This window comes from Erinaceus europaeus, chromosome 8, assembly GCF_950295315.1.
Source record: "Erinaceus europaeus chromosome 8, mEriEur2.1, whole genome shotgun sequence".
NCBI classification, from domain to species: domain Eukaryota; kingdom Metazoa; phylum Chordata; class Mammalia; order Eulipotyphla; family Erinaceidae; genus Erinaceus; species Erinaceus europaeus.
The window spans coordinates 99,069,688-99,082,618 of NC_080169.1; the positions used below are offsets into that span (position 1 = coordinate 99,069,688).

Sequence of the window (12,931 nt, forward strand, 5' to 3'; positions counted from 1 at the left end):
AGGAATCCCTCTTGCCTAAGTTACAGAGTAATAGCAATGTCTTCCTTACCTCTGTCTCTGGGGAAGCAGCTTCAAGGCATTTCTGAGCTGCTTCTTGAGTCATGAACTGGGCAAATGCACAACCTGTACAGAGAGACCAGAGTAAGTGAGATGGTACACTTCCAGAGCTCACCAGGAAGCCAAAGAAAGCACGACAAATGGTGGCAGCCCGACACAATGTGGAGGGTAAGAGCAGCCCTTTATAAAGTACTATGACATGGGTACTGTGTCAGCACTGAAGTTTCAAAGGCAGATAAGAAAGCACATTTGCTTGCAAAGGAATTCTGTTATTGCTTTCTTCAGCTTTTCAATGCTCCACAGAACTTGTCTCCCCACCTCTTGCCTTAATAAGGAAAAAAATAGTAAATTCCGGCTCAAAGTCTAATTTAGCACTAGGGAAAGATAGAAACAGGCTGGGGTACAGATCGATTGCCAACACCCATGTCCAACAGAGAAGCAATTACAGAAGCCAGACCTTCCTTTCTGCACCCCATAAAGAATTTTGGTCCACACTCGAAAAGGGAAAGAAATGTTAGGGGAAAATGACCATAGGGCTCTGAACTCCAATTCCATCTGGACCCAGAAAGAGAAGGGGGGGGGGGGGGCAGAGGGACACTAAGAAGTAGTATGTGTGATTTCGAAAGGGTAAGAAGGTCACAGGAAAAATGGGCAAATATAGAGAAATATAGATAGACAGATATAGAAGTAACAGTCAACCCAAATCTGTGATCTTGGGAGAACTAGTGCAGTTTCCAATGGTGGGAGTAGGGACACATTACTCTGGTGGTGGGAAAGGCTTGGAATTATACCCATTAATCTTATAATTGTATAAATCAATATTAAATCACTAATTTAAAAAGAAAGTCTAATTCAGCATAATTTACTGTATGTGTTTGAGAAGACCGAAAATGAAGCAGAAACCACTTACCCCTGTAATTCATTACAGCTCTCACTGTCATCAGTGTTGGAAGGTATCAGATAAAGACAGCTCTCCCCCTGAGTAAAAGGCCCTGGCCTCTAGCACATGAAGTGCAAATCAAAAAGCAACAAGCTTAATTGTTGATTAAGCTGATTCCTGGTCTAGATTTTCCACAGGCTTAGATGCCGAGTGTTGTATGCTCTCCCCCTGCCAAGAAAATTGGTTCAGTCCTGCTAGTTTTCGCGGGCCCGCTTGTCCCCGCCCCAAGGAACCCCGAGAGAATTCCAGAGTTCGAGAGTAACAGAGTTTGAGAGTGAGAGAGTTCCAGAGTTGGAGAGTGCTTGGCGCCGCCGCGGGGGAAAGAGGCAGCAGAGTTCTGTTTGGTGATTAGTTTGGTTTAGTTTATGAATCGTTGTTCCTGAATAAAGAAATATAGCTTCCCTGCCCAGCCGTGTGTCTTTGAGTCTCTGTTACCCGCCCGTGAAGCTAGCCTGACCAGCTGGAGCCTCCGAATTTTAACAACAAATGGCGCCCACGTGGACCTGACCTGCACATCTCTCAGGTAAGTGAAGACAATTTGGCTACCTATGTACTATGGCCTTCTCTTCTGCTTGTGAAGAGATCTCCAAAGGCCTCTGCCCTTTCTTCACGAGACTTTTTCGCTGTTTCTGGAACATTTATCTCTGGACCACTCTGTGGTTTCCACTCGCTCGGGCGCACTCAGAACAGCCAGCGGAGTCGAGAGGAGCCAGTGGGCGGGAGGCGAGGTGCGGAGCTGCCTTTTCCACCTGGTGGAGCAGCCAGCCAGCCGGCTGCGCCCAGACAACCCCGTGCACCACGCCCGCAGCCCGCAGGAGCCCGACGCCAGCACACAGGAGCCCGACACCAGCACGCAGGAGCCCGATGCCACCACACAGGAGCCTGATGCCAACACGCAGGAGCCCGAGGCCAGCCCACAAGAGCTGGCTCTCTACCGTGTGGCGCAGGGCACTGGACGCGGGACCCCTCCACGCTGCTCGGCCACTGCGAGCAGGGCAGCAGACATGGCAGGGCCATGGAACAGGGCAGCAGACATGGCAGGGCCGCAGCGGCCTATCATGGCCACCACCCCTGGGCACCTTGGCCCGCACCTTCTGCACGGCTGGCCCGCCCACCCATGTGCTATGAATTCTATACAGATCCCGGACCTCCCGGACCCCCCAGGCCCCCTGCTGAAACTGGGCACCCTGGCCGAGATCCTCAGCTCCGGTCTGAAGGCAGACAAGCTGGAGTACGCAGAGATTCGTGCAGAGATCGCAACCTGCAATTCCTTGAAGTGGAGCTGTGCGGGAGGCCATCTCCAGATGGTGACCCCCCCAACAACTAAGACAGTACACATCTAAATTCGTGTTTGAAATGACATGTCTTCATAACAAAGGTTTCTCTCCTTGTGTATTAATGATCATGTTTATGTGTATGTTTAAAGTTTGGTAAACAGTAACTTTAAGGTTAAAAATGTAACTTTAAGGCTAAATTCTTACTAGACAAAGTTAAATGAAAAAGGTTTTCAACATAATTCTCATAAAGATAAAATTAACTTACATTTATAGTATGAGGTAAAAATTAGTTAACAATCAATATATTTTAACTAAGTTGGTCTAAACAAGACCTGCGCACACCTAGGGTGTGTCTCCATCTTGAATGGGTATAACAAAAGGTTAAATAGACTTGTTGATATGTAAAACTCTCGATTACCTTCTCTATTAGAAATGGTAGATTACACAATGGCTATGCTAATTATTCTCATGCCTGAGGTTTTCTTTCCTGCGCACACCTAGGGTGTGTCTCCATCTTGAATGGGTGTAGCAAAAGGTTAAAAAGACGTTGTTGATATGTAAAAGTCTCAAATTCCTTCTCTATTAGAAACGTTAGATTGCGGTATGATTATGCTAATGGCAAGTTTTGTTTCATAGTAAGTAAATTGCAGCCAGCTGCCTTTGGGACTCTAGGCCGTTCCCCGCCCCCATGCAAATGTCCGTCGAGACAAGTACGCCCCCCCAGAGGCAAGAAATGTTTTTTTAAGCTGATAAAGTTTTGCCCACAGAGGCAAAAAAAATGGCCCCCTCAGGCCTTCCCTTGGCAGCACACTGGTTCTTGTTACTTGCTTACATGTTTCTCCATGTTTGTGCCAGTTTCTTTTTTAAAATGCCTGTATGATATAGGTTTCTGTTCACCCCACACCCCTGATACTGTGGTCATTTAGTTAAAAAGAAAAGGGGGAATTGTTGTATGCTCTCCCCCTGCCAAAAAAATTGGTTCAGTCCTGCTAGTTTCGCGGGCCCGCTTGTCCCCACCCCAAGGAACCCTGAGAGAGTTCCAGAGTCCCAGAGTTCGAGAGTGCTTGGCGCCCCCGCGGGAGAAGGAGGCAGCAGAGTTCTGTTTGGTGATTAGTTTGGTTTAGTTTATGAATCATTGTTCCTGAATAAAGAAATATAGCTTCCCTGCCAAGCCGTGTGTCCTCCAGTCTCTGTTACCTGCCCGTGAAGCTAGCCCGGCCAGCTAGAGCCTCCGAATTTTAACAACAGCCGAGCTAATAATCAACTCATCCCAATGTCTGACATAAACCTTTTATAAATGAGAAAAAAGTCTCACTTTATCACAGAATCTAGAAAAGAAGTATAAGTCTCATAATATTTTGTTAGTATTCTTTTAAACTATTATGCCCTTGAATGTGAAAACAATGTATTTCCTCGAGCTACTGGGGCACTCATCTTTTGTCCACTATTACAACAAACTAACTGAAGGACACAGCTGACAGGACACCTAAGAATCACCTAGTGCGATCTCCTCTGTCTCTTCCAGGCACCATCAAAGACTCCACCATACCAGATGCCAACTCCTGATTACTATAGCAAGATTAAGTGCTGCTGTCCCCCTGAACAGATGGAACACCTCGGGAATAAGAAGCCTGCTTCTTCACTACTCCTGTTTGCTGACATCTACCACGGTGATAGCACTAACAGATGCTCAACGTGAAGGAACAAATAGCAAAGAAAACAAATATGATGGGGAAAATGCTTCTAGGCAGATTAGCCTGTTTGCTCAATATGAAGAAAATGGGTACTTTTCTCTGAATGGGCAAGAATTTGATCATTAAAGTTCCCAGAGTCAGTACTGGGTTCAAGCTTAACACTTTTCTAAAACTCAGTCCATGATACTCAGCTAGTCGGTCCATGGAGTGAAGTGGCATGCTGATAGGCACAAAGTGTAGGAGGCCACCAAGCTGTGCGAGTAGGCAAGTAAAGTGACAGGAAAATTTAATAGAAGCTAAAGACAAAGCACTTAGGAAAAAAAAAAAAAGTATGTGTATAAAGATCATTAACTCTTAGCTAAAATTAATAGACTGAGAAAGAGAGCAAGCAAGTCAGCTGCAGAACACATTCTGAAAGCATCAACCCCACATGGTAATGCATTCAAAACAGGATTTTAAAAACTCATCAAAGTAAAGCTATACCCACAGTATTTAGAAGAGCCTATGTAATTTTGGTGGCCCATTTTCTAGTATAACACATGGAACTCAAAAAGGTCCTAAAAGTATAATCGAATAACAGTGCTGAAGTCACCATAATATTCTGGTTGGAGGGAGTCAGGCTGTAGCGCAGCGGGTTAAGCGCAGGTGGCGCAAAGCACAAGGACCGGCATAAGGATCCCGGTTCGAACCCCGGCTCCCCACCTGCAGGGGAGTCGCTTCACAGGTGGTGAAGCAGGTCTGCAGGTGTCTATCTTTCTCTCCTCCTCTCTGTCTTCCCCTCCTCTCTCCATTTCTCTCTGTCCTATCCAACAACGACAACAACAATAATAACTGCAACAATAAAACAACAAGGGCAACAAAAGGGAATAAATAAAATAAATATTAAAAAATATATATTCTGGTTGGACCCACTCATTTGACAGATTAAGAACTGAAGCAAAGACTGGGTAAATCATGTGCCAAAAAGTCACCCAGCTGATCTGTGTCTTGAGGAGGACTATATTCCTGATCTCTGAGAAGGGTTCTTTCTGACACATTGCCTTATTTACCTCCTTTTTAGCTAAGTAAAAACCAAAAACATTCAAGTCCCATCAATTTGGGCAATAAGAATGTTTAGAATGAGGATTCTTAATCCCTGGACAGGTTCCACAAAGCTGTATGAATGAAATTATTCAAGGGGTAGGGTATACTAGGTATCAAAGGAAAACAAAGTAAGAATGAATTACTTCTCTAGAACAATTGCAGCTGATAAAGAAAAAGATTATGAATGGGTTGAAATGATCCTTACCCTAACAATTGTATACTAGAACGAGGAATGGCTGACCCTTGGAGCTCAAAGGAAATTAATTTTGTGTTTTTTATTTATTTTAGAGACAGAAACTGAGAGGGAAGGGGAAGCTAAAGAGGAAGAAAGACACCTGCAGCACTGTTTCATCACTTATGAAAACTTTCCTCCTTGTGGTGGGGGACAGGGGGCTTGAACCCAGATCCTTGCACACTCTAATATGTGTACTCAACCAGATGTGCCACCACCAGGCCCAGGAAATAATTGTTTTATACTACCTTGCGTTCCTTCTGACTGCTGCGACTATGCCAGTTTCTTCTTTTTTAAATTTTTTTATATTTATTTATTTCCCTTTTGTTGTCTTTGTTTTTATATTGCTGTTATTGATGATGTTGTTAGCACAGAGAGAAATGGAGAAAGGAGGGGAAGACAGAGAAGGGGAAAGAAAGATAGACACCTGAAGACCTGCTTTACCACCTATGAAGCGACTCCCCTACAGGTGGGAAGCTGGGGGCTTGAACTGGGATCCTTCCGCCAGTCGTTGCGCTTTGCACCACGTGCGCTTAATCCACTGCGCTACCGCCCGAACCCCCTGTGCCAAAGTTTCTATCAGCTTCCATCTCTAAAAACAACTGAAAGAGAGACCAGTAATTTCAAGCAATGTGGAATGATTAATACCCATGAGATGCTATCACATTTGAAATTCAAAGGAGAACAACAAATGGAATTCATTACTCTAAAGTAAATAAGCAAGAACTTTAAAAGCCTAGACAAAATTAGGACTGGCAGTACCATTAAAGATACTGAGCTTGGCATCAAGGAATACAACCTCAGGGTGTCCTTGGTGCTTCTACAAACCACAGAAAGTCAGGCTAGATAAACTATGGAGCCCTCAGCAAGGCACATACTATGCTCCCATGTAATCAAGTTGGTGTCCATGACAGTGGCCTCAAACCACGCAGCTGACAGAAAATACCTTTAGAATGCTCTGTGTCTGGATGCAAGACGATACGGACATATTTAAGATCTCCGAATTGCTGGAGTAGCTCCCCGAGGTCGTCTTCTTCTGAGTCAAAGGACAGGTTTCTATGGGAGAAAGTCAGGTCAGAGGAAAGGTCACTAACAAAAGTGAGATCCTGTGCTTCTGTACAAATGGAGGTAGCCATCACCTGGAATGGCTCCCTTGCTTGTGACCATATCTCTCTGCTCAGGAATAGCAATGGCTCCCACTGGTCAAGCCTCTAACATACAACTCATCAGCCACAAAAGACTGACCTTTCCATGTCAATCAGATTCTTCCTCCCAGGATTTTAAAACATGAATGAACATATATAGAAGTTCAGAAGTAGTAGACACAGGTAGGGCTAGGTTCTAAAAAGATTTTTCAATGCCTGAGGTCCAGGTTCAAGACAGAGCAGAGCAGTACTCTGGGGTCTCTTTCTCTTTCTCTCTCTCTCTCTCTCTCTGTGTGTGTGTGTGTGTGTATGTATCTCATTAAAAAAATACTTCCTAAAAATCTCAAAATGGCAGTGCCTTATGCAAAGGAAATTTCTGAGGAACTGAAAACATATTTGGATCTGAGTGATATACAGAGAGAAGTGCACGTGTGTATGCATACATATATGTACACAAGCACTCGTGAACACACATACCTTACCACATCATAAACTTAGATTAATGCATTTTATACAACATTAGCCTGACCGTCATAATTGCAGATGCTATCATGATTCAATCCTGACTTGCCTGGGCTGATGACCTCACCAATGCGTCCTAGAACCTCACCTCCCCAGAGCCCCATCCCACTAGGGAAAGATAGAAAAAGGCTGGGGTGGGGCCAGTGGTGGCATGCCTGACTGAGCGCACATGTTACAATGCGCAAGGTCCCAGGTTCGATCCCCTGGTCCCCACCTGCAGGGGGAAAGCTTCACAAGTGGTGAAGCAGGGCTGTAGGTGTCTCTCTGTCTCTCTCCCTTTCTATCACTCCCTTCCCTCTTGATTTCTACCTGTCTCTATCCAACAAATAAAGATAATTTTAAAAAATTAAAGAAAAAGGCGGGGTTTATGGAGTGACCTGCCAATACCAATGTCCAGCAGAGAAGCAATTACAGAAGTCAGATCTCCCACCTTCTAAACCCCTAAAAGAATTTTGGTCCATACTCCTAGAGGGAGAGAAATGATATGGGAAGATAATCAAAGGGCCCTGAAACCCAATTCCATCAGGACTCAGAGGGAAAAGGAAAAAAAAAGGACATTTAGAAGGAGTAACAGGTATGGGTACGACTTGGAATGGAAGAGAGGGCAAGACCATGGAGGAGGGGGGGGGGGGGCTAATATATATAAATATAGACAGTTACAGAAATAATAGTCAGCCCTTGTCTGTAACCTTGGGAGAACTACTGTAGCTCTCAATGGAGAGAATGGAGATACAGAACTCCGGTGGTGGGAATGGTGCAGAATTATACCCATCACCTTATAATTTTGTAAATAAATATTAAATCACTTAGAATATTTTTTAATGTTAATATAAATAAAATAAATACTAGAGTAGAAAAAAAGAACATTAGCCTGAGAGGCAGTACAATAAATAAATAAATGGGATCTTCAAACATGAGGTCTTGAGTTCAATCTCTAGCACGGCATATATACCAAAGTGATGGTACGGTTCTTTCTCCTCCTTCTCACTAATAAATAAGGATGTGGCATATCTTCTATTTTTTTTTTAAATGCGGCGGGAGTATCCTCAAAGTAAAAAGCCAGTCTCCTATAGCTACTGTCCCAGACTCTAGGATCCCAGGCTGAACAAATTTTCATTTCCTCCTTGAAGTCTGCTCTTTTGCAACTTTAATTCTGTAAGCCACCCAATGTCCATCCAATAAACCTGTTCAATTTCATTGAAATTGGTGAAGATTAGTGTCCTCTCCCATTACCCAGAGATATATAGCAGGCTAATGAGAAAAATCAAATGTCTCTTCTATCTCTTTCCCTCAATTAACTATTTTCTCCTTTGCTATAAATCCAGGTTTCAGTTAAAATTTCTTAAGCCAGAAGATTCTTCAAAACCATTCAAACGTCTATATGGGAAAGTTTGCTAGCTAACTAGAAGATGAGGTGATCAATTATATAAAACTATTTATTTCCCTCTATGGAGTAAAAATATGTTGGGAGATTTTGCTCCACTAAAATTTTAACACAGTATGGATTCTTCATTTCCCCAGCAATGTACATCCTCCCAGGGTTAGAAAAACAACACCAAATAAGTATCTACAGTTTTATTTTTCTTGCAATCAGCTAAGAACCCTATAAGTGCTTCTCTATTACAGAGTCACCAAGATTGAGAAGCAACATTCTGCAATAAGATATGTCCTAGTTACATTACTTTGTCCAATTTCCATCACTGTGGACATAGTTTTCTTTCTTCTTTTACTTTCCTTGGTGTCTCATTAATTATATGTGTAGTAAATGGCATCCTTGGTGCCAAGGTCACAGGTTTTCTAAGTGTGACATTTCTTCCTTCCTGTTAGCACCCAGCATCCTCTATGCATACACACTTATTTATAGGGCAATTTCAAATAACACAGTAAAAAAAATTACAGAGAGATATGCTGCTAAGGAAGAAAACTGGCTACAGCACAGCATGTATAGGCTAAACATGTCTCTGTAAATATTTATGGTATGTGTGGGTGTTCTCTAAGTAGTGATTAAGGTTAATTTTTCATGTCTTTTGCTTATTTATTTCCTCATTTTCCTACAATAAACAAATTACTTGTGTAATAATGCCAATATAATAAGGCTGTACAAGAGAATAAAATATACATCTTTTAAGACCCAAATGGCCCTAAGACACTGGTACTTAAGAAAGAATGAGAAGGCATGCTTAAGTTTGATCAAACAAATCCCCAAATTACATATATATCCTCATTCTACTACCCTCAGTAGGGCTAAAACAGCAATGGCAGAATGGAATAAAACTTAATCTTGGGACCAAGTGGTAGTGAACCTCGTTAAATCACACACATTATAATACACAAGGACTCAGGTTCAAGTCCCTGGTCCCAACCTGGAGGGGGAAAGCTTCACAAGTGGGGAGGCAGGGTTGCAGGTGTCTTTCTGTCTCTCCTTCTCCTCTCAATTTCTCTCTGTCTCTATCCAATAATAAATAAATAAAAATACTAAAAAATAAAAATAAAAATAAAAAAATAAACAAAAACCCTTAATCTCTAGCCTAACTGCCACCTTCAGCATTCCTGGAAATGGGAAATCTTATATTATTTGGACATTACTTCAGAAGATACATAAGCATGAAGACAGAAGTCAGTCACTTGAGACAGGTGGTACCACTCCCTCTCTAGCACTCGCCCTAATACAGAGGCTTTTGACAGTTGGAGAATTGGTTTGTCCGGTATGATACACTAATTACAAAGAACAAAATCTAAATGACGACAAAATATCAAGACCCTGCCCATCTACTGTGTAGAGAGTCTGATTTGCCTACATTTCTCAGTATCTGGGATGTTCTTGGGACTAAATGTATTAATGATCTGAGAGGCAAGGCATTTAGATTTCTGGTCTAGCTCAGAAGGTTAGTTCAATAACAACAAAAAAAGTTGGCAAAGGTGGAGAAAAAGAGAGAAAAGAAACCCACAAAGACAACACAAGAGGCCATTCTTGTGGTAGAAAGGTTTACCTGATGAAAACAGTTTTCCCTTCATTCACATCAGAGGGTAATTTCCTCTTCTTTTTCTTTGAGACTGGTATGTCTAAAGTAAAATGAAAAAAACAATGAACTGAAAAAGAAAAACTAAACTATAAGACAAATGAAAAAAATAATGAACTGAAAAAGAAAAACTGTAAACTATAAGACAAAAGATTAATTTCTTTAAATAAAGATCTTGCATAAATCAAAGGAAAAATACTATTAAAATTGAGCTAAGAGACTTGGAAGATGGTTCAGAGGGTAATGTCCATGTCTTACAATGCATAAGGTCCCTAGTACCACAGGGGAATTCCACAGGTGATGAAACAATGCTTTGGTGGCTATTTTTCCCTTCTTCTCTTATCTGAAAATATAGAATAGAAATTGGGGAGGTGGCTTGGTCAATGGCATCACGTATGCGTGAGATCTTGGCTTCATTTCCTTACACCACATTATAAGGAGGAGAAGGAGGAAACTAGGCAACTAACTTGTTCATAGTTAACTGATAGCATTCTTCATAAACAGCCTGGCAAAGCCAAAAAAAAAAAAAAAAGATGAAATCCAATGTGGCAAAGGTTATCAAAGTGTGAGGGGAAAAGAGATTACCATGTACTGCCGTTAAAAAAAAAATAAATAAAAATGGGAGACTTCCGGAGGTGGGGCTACGAGCAGCAGCAGCTGTGTTTCTCTCCTCTCCTTTCCCAGGAACCCACCAAATCACTGGCAAGTGCAAATATGTGTGGCTCATGGCCAGAGAGGAGCCTAAGGACAGATTAAGTAGCTGGTAACAGTATGGCAGTTTACCAGTTGAGACACCACCTACAGTCTGTTTCACCAACAAAAAGACAGCTGAAGGGAAGAGAGGACTCACCTAAGGCTCACCAAATGCAACTGTGAGTCTCCATTGATACTGCCCTCAGAATCTAGAGCAACGAGGGGCAGGCTCTGTGCTGATACCAGAGAACTAACAAGAAAACTCAGGAGAAGATCTATACCTCCTTGGCCTAACAGTGGGACTGTAGAATCTCTTTGCATAACCACTGGATTACCTCTGCTCCACCCTGCTTTATCTCTTGGTCAAGAGTTAGTGATTAAGAAGCCTACTTATAGATTAAAAGTCCTCAGGCTCCAATAGCCTACAAGGAAGAAAAAGCACAAAAGAGGCTTTTAAGCCATTGTGCTTCAAATCAGGGATTAAAATACTACTGAAACAACTGTGAACCCTTTAATTACCTTACCTAAACAACAAATCAATCCAGGTAAGAGTGATCAGTAATTTGAAAAGTACTGTGCGAGGGACCTCATAAGATAATATATAAAATGGTTAAACCAACAAGAAGAAATGTTGAAGAAATGAACCAGGACAAGAGTCCAGCTAAAAGCCCCCCAAAGGGTGAAGCACAAAATAATGAGGTCAATATCCAAACGCTAGTTAAGGAAATAATCACAGGAGTGAGTAAAGAGTTTGAAAGAACTGTCATCAGAAATGCAGAAACAACCAATGAGACTCTGGAAGAAAACACTATTTATCTCACGGTTACAAGCTAAAACAGAATCAGAACGGGGTAACAAAATAGATGAACTCCAGAAAATAGTAGAGGGGAGAGAGAATAGAATCAATGAGGCTGAAGACAGAATTAGCAAGATTGAGGATGAATTAAAGAGAACTAAAAAAGAAGTCAGAGATGTCAAAAAGAGATGAAAAGATACTGAAAACAACAACAGAGACCTATGGGATGACTTCAAAAGAAATATATACGCATTATTGGCTGACCAGAGGAAGAAAGGGAGGGAGGGAAAGAAAGCATTCTGCAGGACATAATTGATGAGAACTTCCCTAATCTAGACAACATAAAAGACATAAAGGTTCTGACATGATAAGACTTTAAAATAAATAAAATTTAAAAAGATAGGGATGGACACTACTTAATGCTCAGAAGATCAGTCAATCAAGAGGACTTAGCAATTATTAACATCTATGCAACCCATTAGAAGATGAGAAGCCATCTAAATACATCAAATGTCTACTGAAAGAGCTACAGCAATATATTAACAGCAACACAGTCATAGTAGGGGGCTTCAACACCCCATTCTCTCAACTTGACAGTTCATCCAGGTAGAAAATCAATAAAGACATGAGAGAGCCAAATGAGGAGATAGATAAACTAGAACTACTGGACATTTTTCAGAGTAATTCATCCCAAGAAACTGGAATACATATTTTACTCAAGTCCACATGGGTCATTCTCAAGGATAGACCATATGTTAGGCCACAAATTCAAGAGCACTGAAATCATTCCAAGCATCTTCTCAGACCACAGTGAAATTAAACTAACACTTAACAATCAACAAAACATTAGTAATAGTCCCAAAATGTGGAAGTTCAACAGTACACTACTTAAAAACTACTGGGTCAAAGAGGAAATAAAGGAAGAAATCAAAATGTTTTGTAGAATTCAATGAAAATGAAGACACAAGCTATCAAAATATTTGGGACACAGCTAAGGCAGTACTGAGAGGGAAGTTCATAGCCATAAAAGCACACATTAGGAAACAAGAAAAAGCACAAATAAACAGCCTGATTGCACATCTTAAAAACCTAGAAGAAGAAGAACAAAGGAATCCTAAAGCAACCAGAAGGACAGAAACAACTAAAGTTAGGGCAGAAGTAATAACATTGAAAATAAGAAAACCATGAAAAGATCAATGAAAGTAAATGTTGCTTTTTCGAAAGAATGAACAAAATCAACAAACCTTTAGCCAGACTCACAAAACAAAAAAGAGAGAAGACCCAAATAAATCGGATAATAAATGAAAGAGGAGATATCACAACAGACACCGAAGAAATTCAGCATATCATGCAAGACTCCTATGAACAACTATATGCCACTAAGCTAGAGAACCTGGAAGAAATGGATGATTTCCTAGATACCTATGAACTTCCAAAATTAAGTAAAGAGGAACTAGATAACCTGAACAGGC

At 41.4% G+C, this 12,931-nt stretch overlaps 1 protein-coding gene across 2 annotated transcripts in view; it reads right to left on the bottom strand.

Moving 5' to 3' along the window:
- Positions 1-12,931, bottom strand: part of RBM28 (RNA binding motif protein 28) — a 53,093-nt gene that overhangs the window by 17,471 nt on the left and 22,691 nt on the right. For both annotated transcript variants that reach the window (XM_016189645.2, XM_016189646.2), the window contains exons 9-11: positions 9,941-10,013; positions 6,230-6,339; positions 50-123 (exon numbers count right to left, since the gene is read on the bottom strand). In XM_016189645.2, coding sequence (XP_016045131.1) covers positions 50-123; positions 6,230-6,339; positions 9,941-10,013 — 257 coding nt within the window. The remainder of the gene's footprint in view (positions 1-49; positions 124-6,229; positions 6,340-9,940; positions 10,014-12,931) is intronic.